At 40.7% G+C, this 17,005-nt stretch overlaps 2 protein-coding genes across 2 annotated transcripts in view; both read left to right on the plus strand.

Moving 5' to 3' along the window:
- LOC126837486 (uncharacterized) overlaps positions 1 to 17,005 on the plus strand; it is a 162,886-nt gene that overhangs the window by 110,240 nt on the left and 35,641 nt on the right. The window lies entirely within an intron of this gene.
- LOC126837536 (uncharacterized) lies at positions 2,444 to 3,179 on the plus strand. Its single transcript, XM_050571484.1, has 3 exons — positions 2,444 to 2,673; positions 2,760 to 2,897; positions 2,958 to 3,179. The coding sequence occupies exons 1-3, from the start codon at positions 2,465 to 2,467 to the stop codon at positions 3,028 to 3,030; spliced, it is 420 nt and encodes a 139-aa protein (XP_050427441.1). The 5' UTR covers positions 2,444 to 2,464; the 3' UTR covers positions 3,031 to 3,179.

A 17,005-nucleotide genomic window follows, 5' to 3' on the forward strand; every position in this document is an offset into this window, starting at 1 on the left:
TTGGGGGCCCACTTGTTTTTCCGCCCTGTTTTCTAAACTCTCATCACTTTCAAAATGCTTGTCCAAAACTGGTTATCAACCATTCAAATTTTTTGAACGTTTTCTAAATTTAAAAAGTTTATGGAATATATGCGTTACCATTTAAGTTTAAAAAGCCGCTTTTACGATGGCTTTTGTTTTTGTAAATTCAATAACTGGTTAAAAAAACGTTTAAACTACGCTTAGGAATAATGTAAGTATGTTAGTCAAAACGAACAATGACTATGTTGCGTATGTTATCGTGTTTCCGGATACAAAAAAAACACATGTAATAGGATTACACTAGCTCAGCATCAATGCTAAAAAACAGCTTTGTAAATAAAATAACAACGTTGCACTGCGAAATATGTTTTTATTTTACGGTATTGCCGAAATTGTATTTGAATTTTTGATTTTGTATCTTTAAAATACAATTCAAGTTCAAGCTGTTTTTCATACTTAACTTTAAAAAAAAAACTGTAATAAGTTGGCTTGGCATTCTGATTAGTTCTAAATAAGTTATGAAAGGTAATCTTAACATTTAGTTTTTTTCTTTATGATTTAATAATGGTCAGATAATTGCCAAACGAAAAAATAAAAGTAGTCAGATAAAGTTCATTGTTCGTAGTTAATCCATGTATAAGTTTTAATAAGCACAAAGTTCACTATTTTTGGGAATCTATGGATAGTATGTTCAAACTAGTTATAGTGGTTTAGAAGACCAGCAATAATACACTTAAAATTTAATATTTAGTCTTGTGCTGGGTGGATACGATTAGGGTTGATCGTCTGTCTATAAAAATACTGTCATAGTTATCCATATATCATAACTAACAATATAATGAAAATATTTTAATTACCTGTTGACTGATGATTCAAACACACACATAGCAACCTAGAAACTGACTACGGCTAAAGTGTAAATTTACCCTATTTTTGGAGTTCTTCCTTAATAAAAAAAAAATTGACTACAGATTTTTGAGAAAATTTTATTTTGTATAGTTCGATTTTAGTTCTACCTATGGTCTAATTTTCAGATCTAAATCTCTACAACTTTGCTTGAAAAAGTGAAATAAAGAAAAAAATTCTATCCTTTCTATGGAAAAATGATTATGATACTTTTTTGGTTTGTTAATGTTTAATTTTTAGCCTGATAAAGTACCTTCCAGGTATGATTTCTGATCTACGAGTTGCTATACGAAGAAATCGGTTCAGCGGTTTACGAGATATCGTGGGTCCAGACTAAAAAAAAAAAAAAAAAAAAATGAAAACACATTATTGTAAAAACAATACCTTCTCAGCCTCGCATCGAAGCTAAATATATATATATATATATATATAAGTAGTATATAGTTGGGTGAGGATCATCCTCTCTTATCAGTGATCCTCGAGGATGATCCTCCTTTATCAAAAAAAATTGTTATCAATTTTGTTATCAGTGATAAGAAAAAATTTGGCGGTAAAAATGTGGGTATCCATGTGGTATAACGGATTGTTATCAGTGATAAGAAAAAATTTGGCGGTAAAAAATGCGGGTATCCATGTGGTATAACAGATTGTTATTAGTGATAAGAATTGTACTGTGAAGGTATCCTCGGTGGTATGATAGTGAATAAAAAAAGCGCGCCATTTTAGTGTAGTTGAATAATGATAAATATCAGCGGCAGCAGCAGCAGCTGACAACAAAATAGAGAAATGCATTTGCGCGGGACACAGACTGTAATATCATTGGCTGTTGGATGCAACGTATAGATACATAAAAGGGGTCTTTTAAATGGGTCCACCAGTAGTACGTCGTGAAGAGTTCTTGTGGAACGGTTATCTAGTTGTGAAGTGATATCGCGTGCGTGTGTGTACTATGAGTGGCTACGGGAAAAAAGAAATACGAATTTTGCCGAGATGGCATATCAACACGGTTGATACTCAGCTGATATCGGCTGCGGTGTTTACGGTTAACCTGAACGAGAGAAAATTGATTCACATCGGATGCGAATGGTCACAAAAGAACAGTGCGTACAAACAAGCAATACTTATAGTATGTGCTACAGCGTGTTTGTGTATGGAGCACGATAAGTTTATCGGATTGTTGGGCGCTTTGGACAATCTTATTAAAATAATGACTGACGATACTGGCAACGACGGTAAGAGAGCGGTAATCCCCATACCAGGGCTGGCTATTAAAAAAACGCGTTGTTTTTCAAACTCGTATATGGTGATCGAATACGCTGGTAATCGAATATCATTGACTAAGGATAATTTGACGTCGATTAAACGGCAACGTGAAATAATGCGTCGGGCAGTGACGGAAAAATCGGTAATTAGTGAAATGTTAACTGACCAATGTAAAGCGTTAATAAAAGCTATAAAAACCGAGGTTATTATAAGATATCTAACCGCGCCCATCCAGGGTGTATGCAATATAATAATAAATTGGCCGATTAACCTAATGCCGAGAAAAAAACATCCGTTGTACAAGGAGCTTTTGATTTACGATCACCAGCGAATAGTGGCATTTATATGGGACGAGTACTTACGGTCTTTATCCGCTGAAGAATCGACACCGCAAAGCTTAGAAGCAAAAGCAATGAACGCGCCAATCCATAGCTGGGACTTTCAACGACTGTTTGACGACGTAGTCGATGAGGATTATGCCGGGTAATGTCTCTCTCTTTCGGCTGCTGCTGCTACTGCTGCTGCTGATGTTTCGATGAAAGTATTTTAAATAATTAATTGTATTACAGGCCGTGGAAAAGTGGTGACGACGACGACGGTGACGACGACGGCGACGCAGCCGACCAAAGCAAAGAGGGAAACAAAGAGAAAAAGGAAATACGGGATCATTTGACTGATGTGAGCAAACTTATTGAACAAATTGATAAGTATGTAAAATTAAGAATGTTGGAAATATATATTAAACTAAAATAATAACGTGTTTACAGGGCAGCTGCAACAACTCAACTGGCCGCGGTGGCCAACACAGTGGGCGATGTAGAAATGGAACACGTTATTTGAAAAAAAAATTCAAAACAATATGTCAGACCATTGGACGGATGTGCATTGGTGTGTTTGTTTTTTTATTCGATTGATAAAATATTTTTTAGAATATCTGTTATACGACTAGCCTGTTAATTATCTAAAACCATTGCAATAGTTTGTAAAAAAAAAAAATTGTTTACCTGTATCACAATAAATGAAGTATATATACCTTTTACAAAAAAAAAAGTGTTGGTTACCTTTATCCGTTTGATTGATATAATAGCATTATAAAACATACACAAATGCGTACACGCAACCCGTAAAATGTAGTATATACCTTGTACAAAAAAAAAAGTGATGGTTACCTTTATCCGTTTGATATCATTATAAAACATACACAAATGCGTACACTTGTACACACACACACACACACACACACACACACACACACACACACACACACACACACACACACACACACACACACACACACACACACACACACACACACACACACACAACCCATAAGAAAATATAAAAAATGATTAGAGCAATTAAGAAAAGGTGAATAAAGAAAATAAAAAAAATGATTAAAGCATTACTTATAATAATAATAATATAATAATACTATTAAAAAAAATAATACGAATATTGTAAAAAAAAAAATGGCTATGGACATCGGTGTGTGGGGGGCGTTAAGCCGATGGTGGCGACGGCGGCTGATCACTAGTTGTCGGGCCGTCTTGAGCAGGCTGGGTGGAGTGAATACCCCAGTCTGTGGTAACCAACGCCGGTAACTCCTCTGTATAGCGTAGAAGAAAAATATTAATTATAAGAAAATAGATAAAAAAAAAATGACTTACCCCCCGGCGGCGACTGCCCGACTATGAGGAAGTTTGTCCCCATCATTTCCAGCTCTATGCGAATGCCAGCATAAAGGCCTTTGTAACCTAAAGGGAAAAAAAAATTGAAAAAAATTTTCAATCGAAATTAAAATTGAAAACATTGAAAAAAAAAATTGCAACTTACCGTCGGCCAAGCACTGGATAGCACGTCGCTTCTGGGATGCGTCCATTATTGCTGATACTATACTGAAACTAAAAACTGATCTCTGAATCGGGGCCCCCGATGATTTCAGAGAAAAATTCTCTCCCACCAATTTTGAAATTAGTCCTTATTAGCAAATACAGAACAACACACCCAAGTGGTTTTGGGTGGTAAAGAATAAAAAAAAAAAAAGTTGATCCTCGGAATTTTTGGCTTAACAGTGAATAAATCAACCGGTCAGGAGAGCTACGATTACTTTGGGTTACCGGCAAAGCAGTTTGAATAATTTTCGCATTCCGGCCGGTGGCAAAAACCACCTGGTGCTACCGGTATGCTAAACACTCGAGGGTGCTACTGTACGTCGTGCGAGTACACCTGACAGGCAGATGGTTAAAAGTGAGTGCAAAGTCGTGTTAGTAGTGGTAAAACGTTCGAGGCGATAATAACGGCGGCGGCGTTGAGTAATATTATGATATTCACAGAGTACAGTGTTGTTGATTTTTTTTGCGGGAATACCACTCCAAATTTTTGTAACCTTCAAATAATAGCGTTGTTTGAAAACCTGACTTTCGCAACGACGTTTAAATACGGTAGTCTGGAGCACGCAAAACGGTCAATCAGGTGGAATTTGACACCTGCAATAGGAGTTTGTAAAGTAACCGTATTTACGACGGACTGTCGAAAACGCGATTTCCTCAGGCGATTACTGCCGGACGAATTTAAAGTTTACTGTATTGATCAAATAGGTTGCCCGCTAATCGGGTTTTTACAAACCCGCCCGGAATACAATACAAAGTGTGGCAAACGATTCGGGCCTCCTGGTCACGGTGCGGCCGACAACGACGGCAGATGTTACGACTGCTATGAAATTCACGACGCCTGTGAACAATGTCCGTTGCGGGTTACAATTAATTTAAACCTAATTAAAAAGTGGTCTGAACAAAATTGCGACCAGGTGAAATATTACATCAGCCGGCTCGTGTCTCAAGACGGTGAACCTGATAATTATTCGGGGCACCGATAACGCAATAAACATGAAATTTTGCATTTGTCCGTTAAAAAAAAAATTTTTATAGCATAGTAAAAATTTCACTTTTGTTTGGTTAATTTTTTTGTCACGAGCAGATGGCTAAAAAATGCGCTATATAACTGGCGAAAACGGTCGAATGACGTACAGTTTGTTTCAACAATGTCTGACGAAAGCGACACGCCACACAGATACAGGAGGCGCCGAAATTACTTTGACGACTATAGCGTAAGTACAAACGTATTTTAATATAAACAGCTTGATGAACTTTATGGTTGATGTTTAGACCGATGACGAAGAGTATGCTCGGCCAATAGAGCTATCTTTTTCAACAAACTCACCAGACATGTTTTCCGAGTCAGGCGTGGGGTCGGATATTTCTTCGGGAATAATTGACCTCTGCGATGACTCGGATGATGATGATGTGGCCGAGAGGCAGCCCATTTACTTGGAAGATCAGGGCGTTCTAGAAAAAGTATTTGGTGAGTTATAAACCGATAAAGAGTACTGAAATAGGGTATAATTAATTTTTTTGCACTACAGCCGAAGAATGGGATTATGTTCCCAGCATATCAACAATCCAACCAAATGATGAGCAGGCAACCATCGATGCGATATTTGGTAAACAAAAAAAACATATAATTATACGTTCTGAGAATCTAAATATATATTTTAAATACAGATCAAGAAGACCCGTTTGCCGTTACTACTGCTGATGCTGCTGCTGCTGACGCTGATGGTGCTGCTGCTACTGGTAATATATCGCCCAGCCCTCCGAGTCCAGATTTTGACCCTAGCCAAGCCAGGGGCCTGGATGATGAAGTTGTGCAGTTGGAGCAGCAAATTGAACAAGCTGTTTCATCGGACGAGGCGCAACAAACAGCAGCTCAGCCCAGGCTAATAAATAGAAAAAACCCGTCGGCTAGGCGAAAATTAAATTTTTAAAAAAAAAAATGCCATTTGTAAAAAAAAATGTATATATTTATTATTAATAAAAAAAAAAAACCATTCATCGAACAATTGTGTTGGATAATTTTATTACACATACCTTATGTTGATATATTTTGCTAAACCAAAAAAAAAAAAGGTGCTGACTTAAATTTAATATCTGGTCTCTGTATACGGTAAACGTATGTACAATTGGTGGTAAATCTATAGGAGTTTATTAACTTGGCCGCTTAACGGATTATACTCAAACATTTTGTCGTGTAGCACCAGGCAAAAAGCTGATGTTGATTCCGGTATGTTTATACTCGATTCAATCTCCAAACGTAAATCTGACGTCGTAGTTTTCACTGCCTCTTGTGCTAATTTAACGTCAAATAGGAAAATGGGTGCTTCTGACTTGAACAATGCCTTTGACAGCAAAGGCGAATTTTCAGATCTGTCACCCGAGTAATATGATTCTTGAAAAGCAGCGTACATGTCGTATAAAACTGTGTATTTATCAGTAGAAAAGTCGATAGATAGTGGGTCATACGGATAACTGTCACTGTTTAGAAAAACTTTCAGTGAGGTTATCGAACAATGGTCAAACTTGCTCATATCCGCAGTGATATTATTTTTCCGGTTAGTCTGAAAAGCTATCACGACGTACCGAGGTTTTTCGGTATGCGATGAGGTTTTAACGGCCCAAGAAACTTTAGTCGTCCTCGGCAGATGCGGGTACTCAAAACATTCCCAGCTGCGGAAGCCGATCGAAAGCGATCGGCGTGAGTCCAAGGTTTTCAATAGCTTCAGCCGCACGGTATCGCTAACGTGTACGTGTGGTACTCTCCACAGTAGTTTATTCAGTGTAACAGTACACCCGTCCTTTGCCGTTTTCAGCGCGTTTACATCCGACGCGGCTCGATGCAAAATTAGGTCTTGCCGGGCGTTAATAATCAATTTTCTATGGTCTTCAGCGAACCCGAAAATATGACTCAAGGGTATGCAAAGTTCAAAGGTACCGGTTTTATTGCCATCGCTATCCCAACCGGCGTTTTGATAACGGTGCACTGAACCGTGCGGGATTGAAATATATCCTTTAATCGTAGTCGTGATGCCCGGGTTTCTAATTTTATCTATTTCAATAGAGTTTAATTCGTAGCGGATTTCGTCAAAAAGAAACATAGCGCCGTTGTTGACAAAAAGTACTTCTTCCGTTACGGTGGCCGGTTTATTGATAGTCCCTTGCATGTATAAATATGATTCGGCCGGGAAAGTGTATAAATCCTGTTGATTAATTGCGATTCGAATTTCGTCGTTATTGCCCAAAGCTACGTTAGAATAAGGCTGATAACTGTGATACTGACGTTTCGTAATGCTCTCGTCAAACGCGGGCTTTTGATTTACGTCCAGTGAGTCTCGCAGTGCTGCGGACATTGTAGCCTAATTGCGCTAACGTCTTAACACTGTCTGCTGTTAACGCTGGTCGAGTTGAAGGTCGACTGTTCGGTTTGCTAAAAGCGTGACGCTTTTTAACGGGTGAAAAATAGACTTTTTGTTGGGACGGTGCACGTTTACGATTCTTTTTACAAAACACTAGAGCCATTATAATACGGTTCTAACGTGTAGTCTCACCGAAATTGGTTCACCGCGAAAATCAATTAATCGACCGTTTTGATCGGACAAAGTGAGCGTTACACAATCGATTTGCCGTACTAAAACGGGGTAATAAATCAAGTGTAAACTGGATTCGGTTATTTTATACCCGGGCGGCTGTGAAGGATAAAATTCGTATATCTCATGTGTGTTGGTGCCGTTTACATAAGCCCCCGTGGCGATACTACAGCCGACACGAATACACAACAATGAATTCACCGCGGCCAAGTGATCTGAAACGTGTACTCGCTCGGATTTTAGCCGTTTTTTTTCAAACCCGAGAAACGGTGCTATGGAGTTTGGCACGTCAAAGTCGATATCACGTGAACTCGACACTTCGGTTTTCAAACTGGTCGCGTTAGCTGTAACCCAAATACCGTCGCCCGGCGGTAATTGCTCTTTAAATTGATTTTGCAAAAACGATTCAATGTCGCGTATCTCGTATGACCCGACGGGGACTGTAATATCTATATAATCATTTTTATAGGAATGTTTTGCTATTCCGTCGGGTATAATTACGCGTAAAACATTATTTCCATCATGGATATTCGGGTACGAACTGTAAGCCTGTAAACTCAACAGAGCTATTTCAGCTTGTCCGTGCAGTTCTATAGGCGGGAAAATTGTACAAGTCATTTCGCTCTTTTTTCCTTGAAACGACAGTGTGAATGACCGGTTCATTGTCGTCGATTATTTTGTTGGTCGTATAAAAATTCTAAACACAGCTGTCCGCACACGAAAGTAGAGTATTCTTGAACGCGGTCGTAATTATAGAGTACCAAGCAATTTCGAAAATATCGTTCCACTTCGGGCGGAGGAGTAAGATCGCCGTATGGATCGAAATAATGAGTAACTTTGTCGCATTTATAATAAGCAGTCCAATGCGTACCCCGGTCGATTTCCAAAGCTTGATTAACCACAGCACACTCGAATCGATGTGGGCCAGATGCGGGCAACGTATCCCTACTGAACACACCGCGAAAGTGACGTAATCCTAAAATTGACGCGTATTTTATAATATCGATATCGCTCAATGCCCTTTTTTTTGGCAAGAGCGCTTTAATTAGTTTTTTGACACGCGATACGGTCTCAAATACAATCCACCGCCTTTTTTGCCAGCGTGCAAATAAATATTTCCACCGACTTTTACCGGGACTCTGGCCTGGTCCTTGCTGCGCTGGATTTCGCGATATGCCTTCAGAATCCCGGTTAATCCTCCCGCTAAACTACCGGCCGCGCTTAATCCGGTAATTAACGGCAAGATCTGTAGAAAACCGCCCAGTTTGGGCACGCGAATTGTGCGGGGGATTTTGGGTTTTCGGTTACTTCTTGAGCGCGCTTTCTGTGCTGCGGCAAGCCCGGCGTCGACTAGCACATTTATGTCTTTGCTGGATACCTTGCGCATCGCACGGCGACCCGCTGACACTAAAGACTTAAAGCTTACGCCCATACCCAAACGTCTTTTGCGTTTCATTTTGCCGCGGTACAAACTGGTACAATTTTCAAGCAGCAGCACACTTTACACGGAAAATTATTTATAAATGAGTTGAGCAATCCACTGCAGGTTTATTAAACTGTGACCTTTGGTGATATATCGACGTTTAAACGGATTTCAACGCTTCGCGTTCAATTTATAGTCACCCTCTCCACGATGTTTGTTTTGAACAAACAGAAAGACGGATTCCCTATACGCAATATAGAACTTCCTACACCAGCAGCGCTACGCTCTCGACACGGTGCTTTATTGGCGAACAACGCTAGAGCGATTTTGTGCGGGGCTAGCGGCTGCGGTAAAACAAATTTACTATTTAACTTGTTAACGGCACCTAACGGTTTAAAGTTTCAACATGTTTACCTTTACACGAAAACCCCGAATCAACCCAAGTATCAACTTTTACAATCGATTATCAATGACGTAAGCGGTGTCGACATAACAATTTTCACCGAAAACGATGCCGTAATGCCACCCGAGGAACTTAAACACTTTAGCGTTTGCATCTTTGACGACGTAGTCGGCGAAAAACAAAAAAATATTAGTCATTTTTTCACCCGAGGTCGACACAACAATCTAGACTCGTTCTATTTGACCCAAACATATACTAAGGTCCCTAAGCAGCTTATCCGAGATAACGCTAACTTAATAATTGTATACAAACAAGACGAAACGAACATTAAACATATTTTCGACGACCATTGTTGTGGTGATAATTTTACGTTTGCCGAGTTCAAAGAAATGTGCGGTTTGTGCTGGAATTCTGGGCCGTACGGGTTTTTAACAATAGCCAAAGACTTTCCTATAGACGCGGGCCGGTATAGGCAAGGTATGGACGTTTTTATAAAAAGGTCTGGTGCATCGAAAAAATCGTTATAATTGTGTAACCGTTGTAAACGTTCAGTTGCCGTGAACATCAGGTAATAGCACACACACTCGCACACAATGGTGGGCGGTGGGGCAACAGCCAAACACCCGGTGACGCTTACACGGGAAATTATTGAAGCTAAAAAAAATATCAAGACGAAATTAGCCGCCTTGCGGCGTGGTTTGTCCGAATCAAACCAGTTTTTACGGACACACGCAGCTGCGTTAGTAAGGCCACTGGAAGACATCGCGTCTCAATTAAATAAACCGACCGACGTCGTATCTACACCGTCTCCCCCTCCACCTCATCCCGACGATCAAGTAGACCAGAGTGCATTGACCGACTCCGAGTCGATCGTGAGTGAGACAGACGTCCAATTTTACACTGAATCCAGCCCGTCTTATGGCGTAAAATATCAGAAAGACGGATCTTGGGTGATGGGTGATAAGACAGTTCAACTCGACGGACATGATATTAAAGTCGGCAGTTTACCCGTTACTAAATTTACTAAAGGTCTACAAGAATTGGTCTTTAGTTCAACCCCCCGTATGGACGTTGTAACAACTCAGGATTTATCAGAATATAGAAACTTTTTAATACATACGCGGGCTCACGTGAAAGCCAACGGTAAATTGAAATCTAACGCGGGGTTCAAGTACAAACATATTATTCGCCCGTTATTTTCCAAAAGCGGACAAAATCTAGATACGTTCTTAAAGGAAGCGGTCAGCCCGGACAAACGCGCGGGAAAAAAGCAAGTCAGTGACCCTCTCAGTCCGCTCGGACGCTCAGAAAAGGGAGTCAGTGACCCGCTAGACGTTGAAAACAGTGAGCACCCTACCGATAACCAGCTGGACCTTGTTGAAGACCCGGTCGTCGGCCGGGGTCTTACGTTCAAACCGGTTTCAAATCGTTTGAAAGAATTTGTATATTATGACGATATCAATGAAGTCGTTGAGCGATTAGCATTGTTGCACGGCTCTCTCAACGCAGGTAACACTAGTGTTTACCCCGAAATACTATCGTGTGTCGAAGAATTACGTGAAGCCCGTGTTATTTATTAAAGCAATGTCATCCGGTTCGATCAGGGCTGGCATTGCAGCAGAATTACATAAGCCAGCCCGCAGGGTGTTTCCAAGACGCCCGATTTTTGCATATTTTAAGTCTGATTTGTGGTCAGCTGATCTCATTGACCTCCGGTCACTGTCCAAGAAACGAGGTAATAAAAACTACACGTTTATTTTAGCGATTGTAGACGTGTATACTAAATTCGCGTTTTGCGAACCAATTAAAAATAAAAGCGGGCCGGTTGTGGCGGCCGCACTTGAGGCGATTATAAAGCGAAACGGTGAAGCGTGTAAGCTTTTCTTTAGTGATAGAGGCACTGAATTTTATTCTAAACATATCCGAGCAGTGTATAAAAAATATAATATCAAACAGTATTCGACTTTCACGCCAGTCAAAGCGTCGCCAGTAGAACGGTTCATTCGGACTATTAAACGAATGTTATGGCAACATTTTACCGCTGCCGGGTCATCCGTGTGGCTACCGATACTTCAAGATATCGTCTTGCTGTATAATACTCGCAAACATTCGGCTATCCGCATGACCCCCTCTGAAGCTCAAAGCTCGCCGTCGCATAGAGTCAAATTTTTTCGACAAGTTAAGCCAAAATCTAAACCGGCATTATTCGCCGTAGGCGACGTTGTACGTATATCTTTGCATGCGATGATTTTCCGGAAATCTTATAAAGTTTCTTGGTCATCAGAACTTTTTACTGTAGAGCATGTAGCTAATACATTGCCCGTAACGTATAAATTAAAAGATAGAAACGGTACGCCTATAAGAGGCAGTTATTATGCTGAAGAATTACAACGCACGCACTACCCTGGCACGTATTTAGTCGAAAAAATACTGCGTCGAAACGGTGACAGGTGTTTCGTTAAGTTTCTCGGTTTGACCGACAGTCATAACGCATGGATAAATGAGAAAGACGTTGTTTAACTTTTGCAAGTCAGTCGTCAATATGTCAGCTTTAGTACTCGACGCACAATGCTGTTTGGATCAGTCTTGCGAATTGATCATAAAAGAGTTAAGTGCATTGCCGGTACGCGGATTTTCGGATGTAAAACATTGGATTTTCTTGCCGCCCGATAATTTCATGCTTACTCCGAAAAGTCATCGCGTTAATCGTTGGTTGAAAACTAAGTTCCACGGTTTGCGTTATTCTGACGGATACATACCGTACAGTGACTTACAATCTATACTAACATCGTGTTGTGCCGGATACGATTTGGTGTTTGTCAAAGGCCGACAGAAAAAACGGTTGTTGTCGAAATACATTTCCACCGAGATAATTGATTTAGAACAATTGGGTTGTCCTAAACGTGATGTACTTGTCAACGCCGTGTCAACCCAAAATGGACAATGCAATCAGTGTGCGTTTCACAAAATTAATCGTATTGCCATTTGTACCAGCGCCCTCGTCTGGACACTGAGGCAATGGATTTTAGATAATCCACAATTATTTTAAGTTTTTTTCACACAAATTATGTAATCTCGTGTATTTAATAATAATAATATCAACCAACATTTATAGTACATAAAATATTTTTTATTTCTCAACACACACATATATATATGTATAACTATTTCAGTTAATTTTTTCTACGGTACAAGGGCATACTGTATAATATATAAATTGTCTGTACAACGTTATACGAATAATAAAATAAATATCGTGTGTGTCGTCCGAAAACCAGTCGTTTTTTTTTACATGTGAGATTCACCTGTCCTTTTAACAACAACAACATAGTATAGTATATAAAATATTTTTTTCACATAATAAAAATTTCACTTTATTTTTTTTCTACGGGCATGCCCGTATACAATGTACAAATTATATACACAAAATCTTACGACTACATTTACCGACAACAACAAAACAGGTAATACAAATCGGAGGGTGTGTCGGTTGAAAACCAGTCTGTGTGTGTGTGTTATTTCACGGCTGCGACGGCAATCCAGACTATTATAGGAACGATCCTACCACCGATGCAAACGTCGCGTGGCCAGACCAGATTTATTTTTCTGTGTGATCGTCAGTACTGTGCGCGCGCGCGAAACCGTTCCGTGTTCCGTTGTTTATAGAATAAATGTTTTTCTCGTTAGCGATTTTAAACCGTTTGGACATCCATAAGTTCGACATCGTCGTCGTCGTCGACAATAGAATAATGCCCCCACGGAAGAGTGAAATGACTATCAGGTAATTGGAACCGTTTATCATCATCGTGAGTCATGGCTACTTTCGATACAATCTGCGTGTATATTTTGTGCTTTTTCGATTTGAACAAGCACATTTTACGCATAGTCCTTACACTCTCGAGTGATATGCAATTTAAATAATCGTGTTCGGCAATAGTTTTCTGAACGACAGCCTTTTGAATGCCTTTCAGAATTTTTTTTTCACCCCCCACCCCGTCAGCCCGAATATAATACGACTTACTTCGAATGCCGATAAAAAGTAAAAACAACGTGCCGCCTAATTCATCTTTTATTTTGTACAAACACTTTTTGTTCACCAGCGGAATATTGTATTTATTTTGGGGCGGATAATTGCTGGTGTCAAACAAATTTATATTATCCCGGATGTCTTTGTACACGTCCGGCGTTTCAATTGAGTAATACAGGGAGTCAGTATCTGTGTACAAAAGCACAGCTTTATCGCCGTACTTTTGTTTAATAAATTTATAATGAAAATCGTAGAGAATTAGTTTGGCCAATTCTAAACACACAAAACCTTCATAACAAGGCCGATCATAACAAATTTCAGTTCGCCGCATTTGTATTGCGACCAAGTTGTCGTTAAAAATTGTGCAGCTGTCGTAAGTAGGTTTTGCGATCAAGACACTGGCCCCCTGTTTTTGCCTTAAATTTTCCCAATCGCTAACGAGTCTAACATTTATTCTTTTCTCGGGGTTTTCCAAGGTTTTACCGAATATTGAATTAGTTAAAAACTTAATTAGTTCAATTTCAAACTTTGTGCGCGCACTTGCCCGAAGTCTCGTGTTGAATTGAATAAATTCAGCCATCCACGCAGTTTGCCTGAACCGCAATACTCGATGCACCTTCCGTAAAATCAACCCGTTGGCCACAGCTTGCTTTAAGCACCGGTAGTGCGTCACAAATCTGAAACAAGGTAAAACAGAAAATGTAACAAATGTTGGTTGGTTGGCGTACCGTATCGTTCTTACTTTGTTTTGTTGTATAGGTTTGCTATTAATTTTTTATAGCGCTTCCTGCTGCCTCCGCCGCCGCCGCCGCCTCGTCCTTGGCGTGTACCGATTGGCGGCTCCATGTTTTCCGCAAAGAACGGCAGGTCGGCGTGCGTGTCGTGTATCGCAGCTGGATAGTCTAAGTCAACCTCAACAATATAGCCGACGTCCCCGTCGTCCGGTACATTTAAAATGTCCAAAGCGCATACTTCATCGGGCGTTAGAAATTTAAAACTGTCAATCGGTAGTTTTTCCGAAAGACTCGACCCGTACAAGTTATTAAAATCTAGTTGAAGCATGAACTTTGAACTTTTCTCCGGATCGTAATCGGCCATATATTTGTTGTTCGCTTCGGCATAGTGAACGTTGCATTGTGACAGACCACCCCTTATATTTCGTAGTATAAACTGGGTCATTTCAACGTCTGTCATCAATTCAAGTTCGACTTTTGTGTGTTTTTTCATGCAATCGAACGAAAGACTCGGCGCTGTAAGGTAGTGGCATGGGTCAAGACCGTAATGCTTTAGGCAAAAGTGCCTAAAGTTTTGAAAGACGTCGGCCAACAGGAACACGTCAGTTTTCAAGTATAGTTCGGCGTAGTCCCCCAACGTATCACACCCGAACGTTCGCCACACGTTCTGAGCACGTTCATATTCTTCGTCTGACACATGACTCATTGACATTCGGTTGTAGAACTTTTCCTTGGCCGGTAGACTCGTCTCGCTCAACACGCTCGGGTCGGTAAAATACTCATACGGCATAATACCCTTCGTTTTGGCTAGCTCGAACTGCTCGTCATCCGGATACAGCCCGCGCGTTAGAACCAATTGCTCGTCCGTCAGCGTTTTCGTTATTTTGTCTAGGGACCCGGGCAGGAAGCGGTACGAGTCGACAAACCGCATAATCATGGTCCGGTTGGTTTTATCATCGCCGCCGTCGCACCTTAAGTACTTTGACAAACTTATATACTTTTCCTTAGTCTTGGCCAGCACCTTAATCGGACTTTTGTCTTTGTTCAAAGCTTCGGTAATTAGGTGTGAGTCATAACTGCAGAAATTGTGGAAAAAGATTGGGACGTACGACGGGGTTCTCAGCTTTAAGTTGCACTCGTTATGCGCTGCTCCACGGTACCGGCCTGTAAACAAAAAAAAAATGTATTTTCCGTTGTATACTGCTGTTGTTGTTGTTGTTGTTGTTTAGCGTATATATTACCTGTAAAATGGTCGTGATCCCTGACCGCCTCACTATGATTCAACGGCTCTTCGCACACATAGCACTTTGTCACCGATCTGAAGGCCTCTTGTTCATCGCTCGTTAACGGCAACATGGGCATCGGTTTTGCTATAATTTTCGATATCTCATTGATATCTCGTTGCAGCCGCTTAACGAATTCGTCCATGCAATTGGGGCCGGTGTACACTTCAAATTTGTCCAATCGGTCATCGTACCAGCACTTAATTAAATACGCAAAGCTCATTGGTTCGTGAGCCGCAATGTCATATGTATATGACTCACCTTCAGTAATATCGTGCGGCGGCTCAATCGGTTTTAAAAAGACTTCGGTGTCGGCGTAAATTACAAACGGTGCTGGTATCTGGTACTGATGATTTTTGAATTTCATTATGTTATTTTTCCCGACTTCCGGCAGAGTAACTTTGCATTTGCGGCATTCGTGGTTGATGAATTGCGTCCTGGAGTAAAAATACAAGAGACACCCGTCGCACAGATATTTCCTCGTTCGGTGCTGGCTGACCTGTTTACTAATTAACCGATCGATGTCAGTAATTAGCGCGTAATGTCCGTCACTTCGGCGGTCAGAGGTCATGTATAGCAAGTTTACGTGCTGCGGGCGTTTTTCTTGAGTGTAGTAAAGCGGGCCGACTAATTTTTTGTTTTGCAGAGTGTACACGTTAACGCTTATGTTGTTTTGTTGCTCGAATTTCGGTATGCTTTTTAATTGCACGGGAGTCGAAATACCGGTTGTGTCCAGCACGTCGCTATAGTGTGGGTACGATGTAGTTAATTCGGCTTGTATAGTTTTCGAATTTACCGGATGTAGTTTAGCCACAATAGACCAGAAAAAACACGCTTGATCCATATTGGCTATTGACAGAACAGCGTTTTTTTTTCTAATGTCCTTAGGAAGCTTTATCCAACACGAACCTTTGAGTGGGTCGTACTGACAAATTGACACTTCCATGTGAACGACTTCCCGCAAGGTCCATCCAGTATCTCGTTCGGCGAATTCCTCAGCGTCGCGCTTTATACTCTCGGTGAAGTCCTTGTAGATGTTGTGAATATCAGATCCTTGGGTAATCGACACCGGTGGCACGTTAAAGCTGAAAACGCTGCTGTCCGTTTCGGTTGTTTCGGCTGTGTTGTCGTCCGGGGCTCTCGTTTTTTCAAACAGCGCGTACAGTTCGACGCTCGCCTTAATCGCAACGTGCTGTTTGGTCGTTCTGTCCAATAACTCGATCACCTGGTTGCCACAATTGTTCATAAACTCGGCCACGCCAAACTGTGAATTTGTATTTGTCACTTTGTACAATTCTATTTTATCGCCAAACGCCGAGTCGACTAATTCAACACCTATAATTAGATTTTTTCTGTTTAGCATTTTTTTTTTTGTATTATTTACACCAATATTTTGCAACTCACTTGTATGGTTTACCGCTGCCCCGCCGCCGCCGCAGCTTGGACCTGCATCACCCGCTCTCTCA

This window comes from Adelges cooleyi, unplaced genomic scaffold (genome assembly GCF_023614345.1).
Source record: "Adelges cooleyi isolate 19-005CV unplaced genomic scaffold, UGA_ACOO_1.1 ACOO_flye_CR_arks_rails_tigmint_CR_PRNA_25, whole genome shotgun sequence".
NCBI lineage: Eukaryota > Metazoa > Arthropoda > Insecta > Hemiptera > Adelgidae > Adelges > Adelges cooleyi.